Source organism: Myotis brandtii, unplaced genomic scaffold, assembly GCF_000412655.1.
Source record: "Myotis brandtii unplaced genomic scaffold, ASM41265v1 scaffold519, whole genome shotgun sequence".
Taxonomy (NCBI): domain Eukaryota; kingdom Metazoa; phylum Chordata; class Mammalia; order Chiroptera; family Vespertilionidae; genus Myotis; species Myotis brandtii.
This window is the reverse complement of record NW_005369782.1, coordinates 244,330-262,481: the sequence shown is the minus strand read 5'-3', so window position 1 is coordinate 262,481 and position 18,152 is coordinate 244,330. Positions and strand designations below refer to the sequence as shown.

At 37.5% G+C, this 18,152-nt stretch overlaps 1 protein-coding gene across 8 annotated transcripts in view; it reads left to right on the top strand.

Annotated features, from left to right (window-relative positions):
* The window catches only part of BBX (bobby sox homolog (Drosophila)), a 293,824-nt gene that overhangs the window by 211,573 nt on the left and 64,099 nt on the right, over positions 1-18,152 (top strand). For all 8 annotated transcript variants that reach the window (XM_014548659.1, XM_014548656.1, XM_014548658.1 and 5 more), the window contains one exon: positions 15,711-15,791. In XM_014548659.1, coding sequence (XP_014404145.1) covers positions 15,711-15,791 — 81 coding nt within the window. The remainder of the gene's footprint in view (positions 1-15,710; positions 15,792-18,152) is intronic.

Below are 18,152 nucleotides of genomic sequence, written 5' to 3'. Positions count from 1 at the left end.
TGCTCGCTTTTTAGTGCATGGCTGCCAGCCTCCATCTTGGCTGACAGTTAATTTGCATAAGTATATGCTGATTAGCCAATGGGAAGGGTAGCGGTCGTACGCCAATTACCATGTTTCTCTTTTATTAGTGTAGATAGTTTACGTTTGGGATCCATAATAGTTGACCAAATGTTCAATTTAACTTATTTTTATTTCATTGAGTTCATTAGAGCAAAAAGTGTGTAAGTTGGTGGACTGTTAGTTATTTAAATTGTATTAATCTTTAGCTGAGAAAAGTAAACACGTCACTGTGCACCTTTGCGTACTCATTATTCAACATGTTTGTAATTCCTAGCAGAATAGCTTCTTGAGCATCATTTCACTTTCTAATACATGGCTGCTACCTAATAGCAATCAGACTAACTCTCACCTGGGTATAGACTATTCCAAGCATTTCCGAAAGGTGGCTGTGAATGTTGGAATAATCATATGCACTCGAGGTTTCAACACAGTCTGACTCATGACTTCCAACAATGCATTGTATTGTGAAAGTCAGCATCATCTTTTCTAACAGGTTAGATTATAATGATTACTTCCCAACAACTATTAGCATTCTTTCTAACTTTCAGGAACAAAGGTAAACTGATAAATATCTGTAGAACTCACAGGTAGATGAAAATGCTAGTCAAACAAAAGAATGCATTTTCCCTTTGCTTAAAAAGTTAGACTCCTGGCTCTTTTTAGTGAGCTTTTCTCCTCCCCACTTTCAAGAACAGCAGAGCTCTGACAAAGCAGTGTTCAACCTTTGATTTCTGATGAAGGGGGAAAACCATTTGGAGAATTCTCAGGCTAAAGAAACAAAGCTAAATGGTTGTAAGAAGTGAGTCAGAAGTGAATCAGATAGAAGAGAAGAGGCTCAGGAAGAAGTTGCCAGCAGTTATGTCTTTAGGGGACCACTTCTAAGAACACAACTTTTATACACACTTGCTCTTACAAATGATTTATTTCTTGTTGCTTTAGGAAAGGAAGTATTTAACAAAGTGACAAGATAATATGCATTCAGTGCAATCGTGATGGGGGAAGTGAGGAATGGAAAAACAACAAACTAAGGTTGTTAGGCATAAATAGAAAAAAATTTTTTTGAACAACTGCTGCTTTTATTAGGAAAAACTCAACAGCCATTTACAGTCACTTTATTTCTTACTATTTTGGGTGGGGTGTTTGAAATGTTTAACAAAATGAAGTTAGCTTTTGACAATTTAAGTATACTTTGACAATCTAAAATAAAACCAGATTCACTTTGAAAAAAAGAATACAGCTTTTTTTTGTCATCATTCTCTTATTTTTAAAATCTTTATTGTTGAAAGTATTACATATGTCCCCCATTTTTTTCCCATTGACCCCATTATGGCGCCCCCCACCCCTGCCCCCGCCCCTCCTTCCCAGGCTTCCACCACCCTATTGTCTGTGCCCATGGGTTATGAATATATGCATAAGAGTTCCTTGGTTGATCTCTTCTCACCCACCCACTCCCACCTTCCCTCTGAGATTCGACAGTCTGTTTCATGCTTCTATGTCTCTGGATCTATTTTATTCAACAATTTATTTTGTTCATTAGATTGCACATATGAGTGAGATCATGTGATACTTGTCTTTCTCTGACTGGCTTATTTCCATTAGCATAATACTCTCCATGTTCCTCTGTGCTGTCTCAAAGGGTAAGAGATCCTTTTTTCTGCTGCATAGTACTCCATAGTATAAATGTACCACAGATTTTTTATCCACTCATCTAATGATGGGCCCTTGGGCTTTTTCGAGATCTTAGCTATTGTAAATTGTGCTGCTATGAAGAAAGGTATGCATACATTCTTTCTGATTGTTGTTTTGGGTTTCTTAGGATATATTCCTAGAAATGGGATTACTGGGTCAAATGACAGTTCCATATTTAATTTTTTGAGGAAACCCATACTGTTTTCCACAGTGGCTGCACCAGTCTGCATTTCCACCAACAGTGTACTAGGGTTCCTTTTCTCCACATCCTCCCCAGCACTTGTCATTTGTTGTGTTGATGGTAGCCATTCTGACAGGTGTGAGGTTATGCCTCATTGTCATTTTAATTTGCAAGTCTGTGATGATCAGTGACTTTGAGCATTTTTTCATATGTCTCTTGGCCATCTGTATGTCCACTTTGGAGAAGTGTTTATTTAGGTCCTTACCCATTTTTTAATTGGATTGTTTCTCTTCCTTTTTTTAAGTTGTATGAGTTCCTTATATATTTTGGATATTAACCCTTTATCAGATGTATCATTGCCAAGTATGTTCTCCCATGCAGGAGGCACTCTTGTTATATTTCCTTGATGCTTTTTTTTGCTGTGCAGAAGCTTTTTATTTTGATGTAATCCCATTTATTTTTACTTTAGTTTCCTTTGCCCTAGGGGATATATCCACACACATATTGCTACGAGAGTTGCCTGAGATTTTGCTGCTTATGGTTTCTTCTAGAATTTTTATGGTTTCACATCTTACATGTAAGACTTTTATTCATTTTGAGTTTATTCCTGTGTATGGCGTAAGTTGGTGATCTAATTTTATTTTATTTTTTGCATATATCTGTCCAATTTTCTCAGCACCATTTATTGAAGAGAATCTCTGCTCCAATATATGCTCTTTCCTCCTTTGTCAAATATTAATTGAGTCTAGTGCAGCTGTGGGCAAACTACGGCCCGCGGGCCGGATTCAGCCCGTTTGAAATGAATAAAACAAACAAAAAAAAAGACTGTACCCTTTTATGTAATGATGTTTACTTTGAATTTATATTAGTTCACACAAACACTGCATCCATGCTTTTGTTCCGGCCCTCCGGTCCAGTTTAAGAACCCATTGTGGCCCTCAAGTCAAAAAGTTTGCCCACCCCTGGTAGTGGCTTGGATCGATTGATTACTGGGGTCTCTGTTCTGTTCCATCCTATATAATAAAAGGCTAATATGCAAATAAACCCAACTGTGGAACGACCTGTCGCTATGACGTGCACTGACCACCAGGGGGCAGACACTCAACGCAGGAGCTGCCCTCCGGTGGTCAGTGTGCTCCCACAGGGAGAGCGCCACTCAGCCAGAAGCCGAGCTCACAGCTGGCAAATGCAACGGCAGTGGCGGGAGCCGCTCCCGCCTCTGGCAGCACTAATGATGTCCTACTGCCAGCTCCCCACAGGGAGCAGGCCTAAGCCATCAGTTGGACATCCCCTGAGAACTCCTGACTGTGAGAGGGTGCAAGCCAGGCTGAGGGACACCCCCCCGAGTGCACGAATTTCGTGCACCAGGCCTCTAGTTGGTATATATGTCTGTTCTTGTGCCAGTACTAGGCTGTTTTGAGTACAGTGGCTTTGTGGTATAACTTGATATCTGGTATAGCGATTCCTTCAACTTTGTTCTTCTTTCTCAAGATTGCTGCAGCCATTTGGGGTCTTTCTTGGTTCCATATAAATTTTTGGAGTGTTTGTTCTAGATCTGTGAAATATGCCATTGATATTTTAATAATGATTGCATTGAATCTATAGATTGCTTTGGGATGAATGGGCATTTTAATTATGTTAATTCTACAAATCATGAACACAATATATTCTTCCACTTGTTTATATCTTCCTCTATCTCTTTTTTTCAACGTCCTATAGTTTTCCAAATACAAGTCTTTTTCTTTATTGGTTAAATTTATTCCTTTTTATCGTAATTTTTTTGTAGCTATGGTAAATGGAATTGATTTTTTAGTCTCTCTTTTTGAGAATTCATAAGATGGTGTATAAAATGCCATCAATTTCTGGGTGTTAATTTTCTATCCTGTTACATTGCCGACCTATTTTATTAAATCTCATAGTTTTTTTGTGGAGTCTTTAGGGTTTTCTTTGTATAATATAATTTCATCTGCGAATAATGAGAGTTTTACTTCCTCCTTTCCAATTTGTATGCCTTTTATGTTTTCTTCTTGTCTGATCGCTATGGCTAGCACTTCCAGTACTAAGTTGAATAAGAGTGGTGAAAGAGATATATTTCTAGAAGTGGGATCATAGGGTTAAATGGGAGTTCCATCTTTAGTTTTTTGAGGAAACTCCATACTGTTTTCCATAGTGGCTGCACCAGTCTGCATTCACCCAGCAGTACACGAGGGTTCCTTTTTCTCTGCATCCTCGCCAGCACTTGTCATTTGTTGATTTGTTGATGCTAGCCATTCTGACAGGTGTGAGATGGTACCTCATTGTTGTTTTGATTTGCATCTCTGGGATGATTAGTGACTTTGAGCATGTTTTCATATGTCTCTTGGTCTTCTGTATGTCCTTTTTCGAAAAGTGTCTATTTAGGTCTGTTGCCCATTTTTTTATTGGATTGTTTAAATCCCTTTTGTTAAGTTGTATGAGTTCCCTGTAAATGTTGGAGATTAAACCCTTATCAGAGATAAAATTGGCAAATATGTTCTCCCATGCAGTGGGCTTTCTTATTGTTTTGTTGATGGTTTCTTTTGCTGTGCAGAAGCTTTTTATTTTGATGTAGTCCCATTTGTTTATTTTCTCTTTAGTTTCCATTGCTCTAGTATCCCAACGAACTAGAAACACCAATCAGAAAGGATATATGCACCCTCATGTTCATAGCAGCACAATTTACAATAGCTAAGATTTGGAAACAGCCTAAGTGTGCCCATCAGCAGATGAGTGGATTGGAAAACTGTGGTACATCTACACAATGGAATACTATGCTGCTGTAAAAGGAAGGAACTCCTACCATTTGTAACAGCATGGAGAGACATGGAGAGCATTATGCTAAGTGAAATAAGTCAGTCAGAGAAAGATAAATATCATGTGATTTCACTCATTTGTGGAATATAATGAACAGCATAAACTGATGAACAGAAACAGATCCAGAGACAAAGAAGCATCGATCAGATTGTCAAACCTCAAAGAGAAGACAGGGGAGGGTGGAGGGAGGGCAGAAAGATCAACCAAAAGACTTGTATGCATGCATATAAGCATATCCAATGGACACAGACACTAGGGGGGTGAGGGCACGAGCGGGGGTTGGGTGGGGGCAATGGGGGAATAAGGACACATACGTAAAACCTTAATCAATAAAGAAAAGAAAAAAAGTGGTGAAAATGGACAACCCTGTCTTGTTCCTGCTCTTGGGGACATGGTTTTAGTTTTTGTCCCTTGAGTATGATGTTGGCTGTAGGTTTGTTTTATGTGGACTTTATTATGTTGAGAGATGATCCCTCTATTCCCAGTTTGCTGAGAGTTTTTATCCAAAAAGAATGTTGTATTTTGTCGAAAGCTTTTTGTACATCTATTGATATGATCATGTGATTTTTGTCTTTCAATTTGTTTATGTGATGTATCACTTTTAAGAATACAGCTTTTTAAAGCTTTATTCTTTTAAAGCTTTTTCTCCATAATGCCCATTTCTCATCTCAGAAATATAGGTCATTATTGAAAATAATCTTGAGATACTGAAACAATAAAGCAGTGAAAGTTCTATAGAATAATGCTGTCTCTTAATATAGTTTGAGAGTTCATGTCATATAGTCATTAGCAGACTTTATTTAGCACCTGATTTTCTGTTCAATATCTTATTCCCAATGTGGAGAAATGGTCATATAACTTTAGGGGCTTATATATATCTGGGCAGATGATGAAACTAAAATAAATATAGTAAATAGGTATTCTGAGAGAAAATTAGCAGAAGAATGATTTAAGAAGAGAGATACAGAAAATTTAGACTTCTGACACTTGAAATGGATAATTATTGTAAAATTTGTGTTTGCTGTTAGGTAGGACCAGTCTAATAAAGTGACATTTACAAAAATTCTGCCACAGAGAAAGAGCCTGTGTCCCGAGCCCTAAATACATAGAAAAAGTCTTCAAAGGTCTATTTTTTAAAATATGGAATTTTAATATAGACAATAGTTTTTCTTTTTTAATTCTAAAAGGTAGAGTCTAGCTGTAACTGAAATAATAAAATTCCAGATTAAAAGTTTCTTTGGCCTATTCTGTTTCCTAGATCTACCTAAAGTATTTTTAGAGTTTTTAGACAGAAATAATAGGTTTTTGAGCTATCAGTGGATATATAATAACAAACAAAACATTTTCATTTTTTCTTTTTCCTCAGTCTTCTGATTAACTCTGGAGGTGCCATATCTGTTGCATTATTAAGTCAACATTTTTATATGCTACTATTATTGAGTCAGGCTTGCTTCTGTAGTTTCTATTGTGGTAGCAGTGTTTTTTGAAGAATAAAAGGGATGAAATTTGCATTTAAGTTTATTTTGGATTGTTTATTTTTGAAGTAATTTTTAGAAAGAGAGAGATTTGTATTTATGCATTCACTGGTTGGTTCTTTTATGTGCCCTGACTGGGGATCAAATCCTCAACCTTGACGTATCAGAAGGACTCTCTAACCAACTGAGTTCCTTTTCAGGGGCAGATCTTTTATTTTTTACATAAATGAGTAGCCCTATAATTTCCTTTATATCCAGAGTACATTGAAATGCATTAATTATTTGGGATAAATTTTAAAAAGCAATGTTTGTCACTAATGAATTATGGGTTTAAAGAAGCAAAATAAAGTCATTGAGCAAGGCTGGCACAAAGGAGTGACCCCTGTCTCAAAATGGCAGAGTAAGCCTGTGTCCCGAGAGCTGGGGAGATACAGTGTAAGCATAGATGTCTCATCAGGAAGTAACCTCGGATAATGAAGGAGATGGAAAGGGGTGTTTCCAATGAATAGCAGATTTTAGCAAACCTATTTAAATCAGAAATCAAATGGAAGTTGTTCAATCAGTGAAATATGATGTAAGTGCCAGCAGAAAATAGGCTAGCCGAGGGCCACAGAGAGCCTTTCTGAATGCCCAGAGATTTAAGTGAACATACATGCTTTTTTTTTTTTAATTTAAAGGAACAAGAAAGAAAAAGTTGAACAGTGTTCACATCAAACTCTGGGAAGAGCTAAAGGGAAGGCTGTTGCATTAAGAGAACTTAGCCCTTACATTTCATATCACATAGTTACTAGTATTTACAGATGAAAATGCAATAAATAAAGTATAAGTATTTGCCCTAGAGTTTCTGGAGGTAAACTGTAGGACTAAAAGTCTTCTATACTGTTATATTTATTGCTTACTTTAATAAAATGTAAAGCTAAGTTAAAATTTAAAAATAAAGTCAGGGAGTATGTAAATGAGAGAGTATGGGGAGATTATTCAGTGCATAATGTATTGAATAGGTTGGGTTAATATTGGAAAGGACAACATCCAGTACTGAACCTAAGAAAGGATGTTTTGGGGAATTGTGGGAAATAAGAAAAATTAGGCAGAATAATCATAACTTAGTTGAATGACTGAAGGCAAACTTTCAAATGTATAAGAAGTGCATTAGACTGTGGGTCTGTGATATTAGAATGCCTAGTTCTTTTGTTGGAATCAAGAGATATGACAATAAAGTTATGATCAACTTTTTTTCTTTGCTTTCCATGCTGTAAAATAGAGCTAGTAATAATACTGTCTTGCCTGTAACTCCCAAGACATCTATGAAGATTAATTAAATAAAACCTGTAAGGCATTTTTAACTCTCTTGGCAAGCATTCTTGTAGGTATCTAGTTCTGTTACCATAAGTTATTCTTGGCATTTCCTATTTAACTTGAAAGCATAAATTATATCAGGCTTACTCCTGCAGGCTACAGTATGCTTTACTAGCAGTGCACGTGCGTGCGCACACACACACAGTTTCTGTTTATTGAAAACTTGTAGGAAAGTACAGTTGTAATTTACTCTGTTTATCACCTGGTGCTCAAGGAGGAGACAACTTTTTAATACCTGCAAGAAGCCAATATAGGAAGTACAACTGTAGTAGAGTGACTGAGTTAGGATCAAAGTTAGTGGAGAAAATGCTAGCTGATAATGGCACACCTCCATTAAGGAACTTTAAAGGTTTGTATAAGAACTGAACAGTGTAGGAACCCATTCTGTGCCATCTTTTTACACATAAATTCATACGACAGGTATTCATAGAATACTTTCTGTGTTCCAGGCACATCAGGAAAAAAAACAGAAACATGTCTCTATGGTGTCATAAGATCAGGTGTTTAGAGTTAGAAACTCTTCACATGATACTTCTGGCTTCAGAGGGAATCACATTGACTCACTTGTTGATCACCATCTGCCTATTTAAAACCAAAACATTTCTATATGACAGAAATTTGAAAATAATAAATTCTGTTTTATGTTTATGTTTGTAATATTAATCTCTTATCTCCTCCAGGAAACCCTTCCTGCTTGTTTTGAGCCAAATTTGATTTCTCCTCTAACTAATACCTCATAGCTGTTACTGTCAGCATTATAGTATACATTATAGCACGTGATTATATAGAGTAAGCAAAAGTAGGTTTACAGTTGTGAGTATGTGAGTTTATTCTTATATTAGTACTTATTAATTATTGTATTATTGTAACCCCACTTTTTCCCACCCCTATAATTAATTTTGTCCTTTATTATAAACTCTATAAGAAAAGTATTACAATGTTCTCATTGTATACTGTGTGTAAGTCTTCACTCAGCCGGAAGACTTGAAGCAACTTGAGATAAAAAATGAGAGGATTGAAGCTGCTGGGCTCCCCACTTGTTTGCCGTGTGGTTAGTTATGACAACTAACATTTATTGAGCACTTCCTTCATTCCAGGCATTGCTCTTAAGTGCATTACATGAGAGTAACTCTTGATTTCCATAAAACTCTATGAGTTAAGTCTTATTTTCCTTATAAGTAAACTAGAGGCCTGGTGCCCGAAATTTGTGCACTCAGGTGGGGAGGGGGGTGGTCCCTCTGCCCGGCCTGCACCCTCTCACAGTCCGGGAGCTGGGGGGGGTTGTCCTTAGTGCTGCTGCAGAGGCAGGAGAGGCTTCCACCACCGCCACTGCACTTGCCAGCTGTGAGCCCGGCTTCTGGTGCACTGACCACCAGGGGGCAGCTCCTGCATTGAGCGTCTGCCCCCCTGGTGGTCAGTGCACATTATAGCGACCAGTTCCCCGTTCGGTCAGTTTGCATATTAGCCTTTTATTATCTAGGATATTAAACTATTAGGTGAAAAAGAGGAGTTAGATAAGGGTTAAATAACCGGCTCAAGAGTGTACAGCTATGAAATGACAGAGCCAGGATTTGAACCCAGGAGCAGGAGGACTAGCATCAGTCTTTGAGTAGCACACAGGTCCTTTGTGATTCAGCCCACCTGACCTCAGTTCAGGCCAGTTCTCTCGTGGAGTCCTGTTTCTGGGCCCCAGCCCTGTGCTAATAAGCATTTACATGGATAATCTCATTTCAGCCTCCCATAAGTCCTGTGAGGTTGGTTTATTATTATTATTCTCGTGTCATAAATGTGAAAATAGCCTTTGAAAAGGTCATAGAGCAAGAAAGTCATAATACTAAGACTTAAACCCATATGTGTTCCACTAAATGGTGAGATAGGTGAAATCTGAAATAAAGAAAAGGTAGTTATACCAGTATTTGTTAAATTACATGCATATTTTAAGTACTGTGCTAAATTTAAAACAAATATGTATTAAATAAAATTGAAAGTTTTCATCTTTATTATAATTTCTGACATCAGTGAAGTAGGGAAGATAATTTTCCTACCTGTTGGTAGATTTGAGCTAGTTTAATATGTGTCTTTCTTAGGCTGCTTTTAGGATGCTAAAATCCATTGAATTCCGCGCCCCCCCTCCCCAACTCTTACCCCACACAATCAAAGCTATTATTCCTTTCTCACAGTTTTACAGCTTCTGAACATATTTTCTGAGGAAATATACCATATTTAAAGTTTACATTACATAGCAAATGGGCTCTTTGAGTTCTCTTTTCCCAGGTAGAGACCTCCATGTTTTACATCACTGTTCACTGTCCGTTTTAGCTGGAGCTGCCCATCCAGCCCAACCTCTTCCATCTGTCAGCACTGAGGCTCAAAGCCCAGAGAATCAGGGCATTTTATCCAACTTGGATTGACAAGCATCTATTCTCAATGAGTTCCCAGGCTGTAGTGCTCAAAACAGCGATGAGTTTGTATGAGCTTCTCAGTCTCCCAGAGGTGGTGGAAAGGGCAGTAGCTTGTTTGTAGAAGCCGCTCGGAGTCTGTCCCGGACTTCCATACTAGTGCTCTGCCACACAGCGTATAATAATAGGAGAACTCTGCTCATGGTATGAAGGTGAAACCAGGGACCTACTCTTCCTCTCCCCCAGGTGTTTGGCGAGTGTTCTGGTGGGGAGTGCTCAGTCTCTGCAGTGTTACTTGGTTATGCTCTCCAGGAGAGCCCAGTGCTCTTCTCTGCTGCAGCTCAGGCCTGGGTCAGCCAGCCAAGTACAGTGCTTTAGGACTCTGTAACCTGATTTAGGTTTAATCAAGAGTGTCTTCATTTTAGTCTTTAAAAACATTTTGAAGGACTAACTTGGGTGTAATATGCTTACATTTAATTCACCTGTGTTTAAGATCAAATCTATTTGAGAACTTCATTTAACATCTCATTAAATGCAAATAAAAGATCACTCACATACTGTCACAGCAGGGTACCTGGCAAAAGCCACTGTTGTATGAAAGGCTGGATCAGACTGAACGAGGGTGAGAATCAGATCACTGGACGGTGGAGTCACACAGGATCTTTACATTTGAACTCTGAAATGGAACACTCTACCCCCAAACCTTCTCCCGCCACAGTAGACAACCGCACACCCCAGCCCTGCTTAATCTTTCTTCCTTCTCTCAGTTCCCTCGTTCAGTGAAAGGTTTTAACCTACCTTAGAAATACCGGCATGATCTGACCTCTCTTCCTCAGCCCTGACATCCTTCCAGACAATTACTGAGGCTTCGAAAATACCATCTCTGATTTAATTGGGGCCCCACATCTCAGCTGGTTTATTTTCTTAGCCTTCTAATTGGTCTCCTGCCTTCAGTCACTCCCCGGTCAAGGTCATCTTGCACTCCACTGACAGAATTATCTAGCTGCACGTCTCATTATGCAGCTCCTCTGACTGAAAACCTTGGCTGGCTCCCCATTACCTTCAGCTTACTTTTCAAACTTAACGTAGAATTCAGCCTCATTCATCTCCCATTACATTTCCAGACATCTTAACCTTCGGCCACATGGGGAAAGTCACTGGTTTTCACACATACAGAGGGCACTTGCCTCCATACTCTTCCTCCTGCTGTTGCCACATCTTTTCCACAGTTCTGGTGTTCCTTCTAGATATATCTCAGATGTTAACTTACTTTCTTCCACCATCCCGAGAAAGAATGGAGACTGCCTCTTTGTCTTCCCATAAGCCTTGTAATATTCCACCATTATGCACTTACATTCTTACTGGTATGTGTGTAGCTTTCCCCTGTATTTGAATAGCGATCATTTTAAGGACCAAACACATTCCCTTAGTCTTAATTTTATTCCTCAGCATAAAAAACATATGTGTAGAATGTAAGTTTCTTGAATTCAGCAGTCTTAATAGGTGTTTATTGGACATATAATAGGTGTTTATTGAACGTTTGTTGAATGAGTGGGTACTCAATAAATATTTGAATTAGCCAAGGGCAGGATTGTGTAGTTCAGATAAAAGTGCAATTACCCTTTTGTTGCTTATGTGTTCATCACAGTCTAGTTGAGGGTAGCTGTAGTCTTGTGCCGTGTGAAGTAGGAGCAGATCTTGCTAATACCTCGCTTTCCAAAGCACTTACAGTGCATCTGACTGGTGTGATCTTGTTTTATATCAGGGGCCTGGGTCATGTTCCTATGTCTACAGTTTTCAAGATCTAAACTGCACCTGTGGGGGGAAAAATACTACTTCATCATAACCATCCCTCTTTCTTGGTTATTGTGAATTATAGTTAAATGAAAGGAAGGATTGGATGTAAAGGAAGTTGAATATGTGGTTAACTTTGCTTTTGAAATCACTTTAGCTGTTTTCTTTCTTGGGTGCATAGCTACACCTAGTGGCCTTATGGATTATTTCAGAGACTATTTCTAGAAACAGCCCTTTGGTGTGTTTTTCTTCCTTTATTTAATCTCCACTTATTCAGTGTCTTTTCTTTCCTCTTAATTAACAAATATTTTAGACTCTTTATATTCAGTTATATTTGGAGAGTAAGCTGATGCAAGCATAGGAATGGATATTGAGGAATTGATGTTTATCCATAACAAGTAATTTAGAGCACTGTAAATACAAACCACAAGGCAACAAGTCAGAGAACCTGGGATTCTCTGACTAATGACATTGTTAAATAGGAGTCCTTTGTGGGCAATACCTTCTTCATTCGATGTGGATCGTAATCTCAGATTTTTTTTCTAAATGTGTGTGTATATATCCTGCATGCACAGATATTCACACTTGTATTAGATTCCTTACTTATCAACCACTCAAGAATGAATTCTACATATATACATCTCCCATGCCATTGAACCGTTTTTACATTTTGAGATTTTAGATGGAAATATGTCTAGTATGTATCACATGCATTTCTGCCTTTTAATAAGGGATATATTTTATAATTATTCTTATCCTGACAACTTAGAATCATAGTTATAAATATTAATTACTGCAGTGAACTCATGCCTTCAGGAGAAACTTCGGGGCCATTTGCTCTACTTTAATTTCTTTTAGATAGACCACAATGCTTTGTAAGCATTTGTGTCTGTTGTTTTTGGCTTTTCTCTCTTCTCCCTGTGTCTTCTTGCTGCTGGCACTGTGTTTTGTATTTTTTCCCCTCCTTCTTCCCTTTTCTTATCCTCACTCTTCTGATTTTTGGCCCAGCTGATTTTTTTGCTTCTATTCTGCTATGGACTAGAGAGTCAGATAATCACATAGCTTAGTGGCAACCCAATTCTGCTGGCTCCTAATTTTGTTCTCTTTCCATTATATTATACTGAAGATATATGTTAAATCAACACTGCTTTAAGGTAACAGTAAATAGGTTTTTATAGACTCTAAAATGCATAGCCTTAGTGATTCTTTTACTGTTGTTTTAACTATTGGGCAACCCTTGTGTGATTTTTGTTTAGATCATTGAGATTCTTCATATTCACATATACATAGAGAATTAAGTCAGTCAACAGATATTCATTGTGTGTCTGCTATGTTTATGGTAAGCACAGCCCACGTGCATAGACTTCTTTGATTGCATAGTACAGTTGATATAACATGCAAGATTATGATATCTTAATAATTACTTAAATTTGGCCTGGCCAGTGTTGCTCAGTGGTTGAGCATCCACCTATGAACCAGGAGGTGACGGTTAGATTCCTGGTCAGGGCACATGCCTGGATTATGGGCTCGATTCTTAGTGTGGGGTGTGCAGGAGGCAACCAAGTGATGATTCTCCCTCATCATTGATGTTTCTATTTATCTTTCCCTCTCCCTTCCCCTCTGAAATCAATAAAAAAAATATTTTTAAAAAATAATAATTACTTACATTTGATTTCTCATTTAAGAAGGAAGTTTTATTTAAGAGCATCAGAATGATTTGCAGAGGGTCTCATTTAACTTTAAATTTGGAGAGCAAATAAAACACTGTTGGGCCATTTGGCACACAACTTGTCAAATAGTGATGTGCCAGTGAGAGAGTCAGGCTTTGGCAGCCAGACCCACAGGTGGCAGATTAAAGCTTTGCATGTTTTCTATGGAGCTTATCTCTGAGAGAAGGTGGCCATTACTCTTTCAAATCCAGAAGAGACAACTAACATTTCGAATGCTTGCACCTGCCCAAGGGTCTGTGATGCTTTTTGAGAATCACATCTTCAGTGTGTGACCAAGATGTTCAGTGAGAAACTGTTTTCAGGGAAGTAGCCTAGATGACTGCCAGCTCTTTCCATTGGATTTAACCATCTGATATAACCCTCGCAACTATTAAAATTACATTGGAAACGGCTTATTAGCACAGGAGAATTAATGTATTTTTTTAAAAGAATATTCTATAACTACTAGAGGCCCGGTGCACGAAATTTGTGCATGGGTAGTGTCCCTAGGCCAGGCCGGTGATCAGGGCCGATCAGAGCCTTCCAGCTACTGGCCAGGGCCTGCCTTCCAGTTGCTGGCTGGGGCCTTCCTTCATCTGGCTGCCGGCTGCTGGCCGGGGCCTTCCTTTGTTCCGTACCACCCCTGGTGGTCAGCACATGTCATAGCGAGCGATCAAATTCCCGGTCTCTCCTGGTCGAACTCCCAAGGGGACACTTTGCATATTAGCAAGGGGACACTTTGCATATTAGCCTTTTATATAGATAGTATAATATTCCATTTTTGTTGAAAATATTATCTACATACACAGCTGGAAGAATATGCATGGAATATTAACAGTGCTTATCTTGAGGAGATAACATTGTAGATAATTTATCTGCTGTGTTTTTTTGTTTTTTAGGTTTTCACAGTGGACTTGGATATTTTCTTGTTAGAAATGTTATTTAAAAGTATTTTTAACATCTTTCTATTTTTTTCTTTAAAGTGAAAGATAACTTTTTTCCTAACACTTCTTGTCATGCAGGAAAGAGGGAAGAGAATACACTAATTTGTGATTTAGAAGACTTATGGTTAACTTTAATTTAGTTTATTCAGCAAATACTTGTTGAGTATCTACATTGTACCCAGACAGCGTCTTCCGCAATAAACAAAGCCCCTGCGAGGAGACAGACAATAAACAAATATTTGTGTCTTGTGGTGATCAGTGCTCAGTGCCATGTAGATAAAGAATAAGATCATTGAATATAGGGGAGAGAGGTATTATTCACCACTCTGGTGCTAAGTTTCTTCAGCTGTAAAAAGGGTTAGATGAGAGGATGATGAAATCCTTCTCTCTCTAACATTGTGATTCCTATGACTTTTGAAATAAAGTTGTGTACATAAGCGATTATGTCACCCAGATGCAGAAATGAGTCAGTTTTACACATTGAGATAAAAGAAATGTGTTTCCTGAAATGAGTACTTGATTAATAGCAAGAATTTTGAAAAATAAATCTGTGATGTTTCAGTAACTTGTTAATAATGAAAATCACAAATGAAGATAACGGAGCCTTAATGTTTATCAAAAATGATAAGTAGTACAAAAGAAAATATGGCCTGGCCTGTGTGACTCAGTGGTTGAGTGTCAACTTATGAACCAGCTGATCAATGACACTCGATGTTTCCATCTCTCTCTTCCTCTCCTTTTCTCTCTGAAATCAATAAAAATATATTAAAAAAAGAAAATATGTAGCATAAAATAAATTCCTAGGCAAATACTAACCTTTCTAAGGTTGGGGCTTGTGTATAAACGCATGAAAACCCTGGAAAACACGAATGTGATTTTAGTTTTGTTTGTATTTTCAAATCTCTTATATGTTCATGTAGTCTGGTGATGTGAAATATTGGAGAAACACAGAACATGAAAGACATAGATATTCTTTGGATTTGGTGGCAGAACTCCAAGAGATCAAATGGGCATTATTGTAGAAATGGTGAATATTAACTTTTTAAAATGCATTGTCTTGCTTATCTGCTATTTATGGCATTATTTACAGTTGAATGGCGTCTTGTATAAAATTTGCAGAATATAAGTACTTTTTTGTCACAGTATTGCCTCAAATTGGGGCAATCAAAACCATTCTTTCCTCAAATAGGAACATTTTAGGAGGCATTTATCTTCTGTCGTATTCCAGAAATGATTCCTATGATGCTTCATTCCATCTTTCCTTGTTTCAGATGTCCTCTGGCTCCTGCAGGCCTGATGTTTCAGAATCCCCTGAATTGCGTCAGAAGTCACCATTATTTCAGTTTGCTGAGGTAATACATTGAAATTTATACTTAATAAGGAAATTGTAAAATGAGCTTAAATCTGAGCTGATGACAATAACTTAAAGCAATGATGAACTCTGCTTAGCTCAGTTGACTATAAATGGAAAATTTTAATTTTTGGAAGATAGTTGAAACTCCAGAATCTCTCAATTAAAGAATAACTATATGTGTATAAAAATTATTATTAAGTCCTGATTATTATTACACGTAAGCCTTATCAATAATTTTTATTCATGGATAGTAAAATTAAGAATATAATTGAGCTCTGGCCAGTGTGGGTCAATTGGTTGGAGCATCATCCCCTGTTCTGAACGGTCTCGGGTTCAATTCCCAATCCCAGCACATTCCCAGGTTGTGAGTTTGATTCCTGGTTGGGATGCGTGCAGAAGGCAGCCAGTTGGTGTTTCTCTCTATTTCTAGCTCTCTTCTGCTCCCTTTCCCTCTCTCTCTAAAATCAATTTTTAAAAATAGCATAATTGAATTATTATTAGTCACTTATCAGGTATTAAATGTGAAGACAGAAACAACTCCTGGTTGTTCATTGACTATGCATTTCTTTTTTTAAGTTCTATTTTCTTTTAATTGAAATTTCTGAAGTCTTACTGTGTTTTGTCAAACCTGTTAGGCTCAATACATCTTTAACATTGGTTGAAAGAGATGAAGTACAAAAGCACATTATCCTTGATATCAAGTTTAAAGGTCAAGACTGCTTCCCAAAATATCTTCATTTACCCCAGAACTCAATATGGAGCTTTGATTAATTAGTTTTTTCCTGAACTTTAAAGCATGTCATCTCCCTTTGATCACTGGAATTGTCTTTCACTCAACCTTTCTAACATTTGCCTGTTACATAACCGTTTTATGCAAGGAGAGCATATTTAAGTTTCAGATTTTTTTCCCCTCTCTAATGTCCTTTCCTGGTGGTTCTCAACATTTTCATTGGCAAACTGCTTTTTACAGTGGTATATTAGGCTATTCCTTTTAAGACGTTGTTTATAATATGACTAAATGCCCTGTAGATAGCACAGGAATATTATAAATTTGCTGACATGATACTCATCTATCACTTTCCTTTCTGCCTCTTTGTGGATGCACCATGAATTCCAGTTGTTTTGTACATTGTTTCCTAATGTATTAATGTAACAGGGGATTTACCTTGTTCTCCAGTAGTTATATTCATGTGAAATAGTGTTGGCCCCAACTTTGAAAGCAGAGATGCTTAACCATTGATCTCTAAACCCCTAGGGATCTAATGAAATCTCTAAGATGTTATATGAAATTTGGTTTTGTGGACATATGTACATGTTTGTGGGTTCTACAGCACATGGAAGATTCCAAAGAGATTTCCTGATCTTTTTGATATAAAGAGTCCCTGATGTAATATTTCTTCAGGAGCCCCCTACTCATGTCATTAACGGAATATCTGCTTTATCCCAATATTAATGTGCAAAATGACCTTTTGTTGAGAGAGAAACCTGTGAAATGCTTTTCAAAAATCTAGATGGTTTATACTGGTTCTATTTTGTCCACTGTCTGATTTAAGCCTTGAAGAAAGACATTTGTCTTTACATAAACTATTTGTCTTCTCAAACTTTTATAGAGGGTTGGTAGGAATGAAAAATGATGTCTGAAGTAAGACCTACCTGGTGTATAATTCCCAGGACTTCAGGAAAATCCTTGTGGATTCCTATTTGCAGTCTGTCACGACTTGCACTGACAGGTTTCATGGTTAGACCAAGAGGAGGCCTACGATTTTATCCTCAGTGTGTTCAGTGTCGTCAGAGCACTTGGTTAAAACTACCCATTTATGATAGTTTGTTTATATCTAGTTTGTTAAATAGGACTTGTTTTTACTTGTATTTATTCTAAAAATGTTTAAATGTCTGATTTAGGACTTAGAGTAAAATTAAAATTTTCCTAATGGCTTCAGCAATGAATAAAGTCAATGATTCCATTACTTTCTGTATTCTTTCTTATCCTTAAATAGAGTTTTGATACTGTGTCCCCAAAACTGGTTTCATTATTTTTCTAGCCAACATAATTTAATTGAGATTAAAATTGATTTTTGTGGTTGAAGAGTTATGATTAAGGTACATTTTTTGCTTTGTAAGTACTCTTTGATGGAGTTGATGAGCACAATTAATTGATGAAAAATATTTTTATTGGCCTGGGAATGGGCTGACCTTATATTATCCAGGCTTTCTGCTTTTGTGACTCACTTTCACCCTATATTGTAGCTGGACAGAGTTTGTTCACTTTGGAACCAAAATTAATAATTGACCTTGCTCTCAAAAAATCCTCGGAAAGTTTTCCGCATGGCCCTCAGTGCAAACTAATGAGGCTACCATA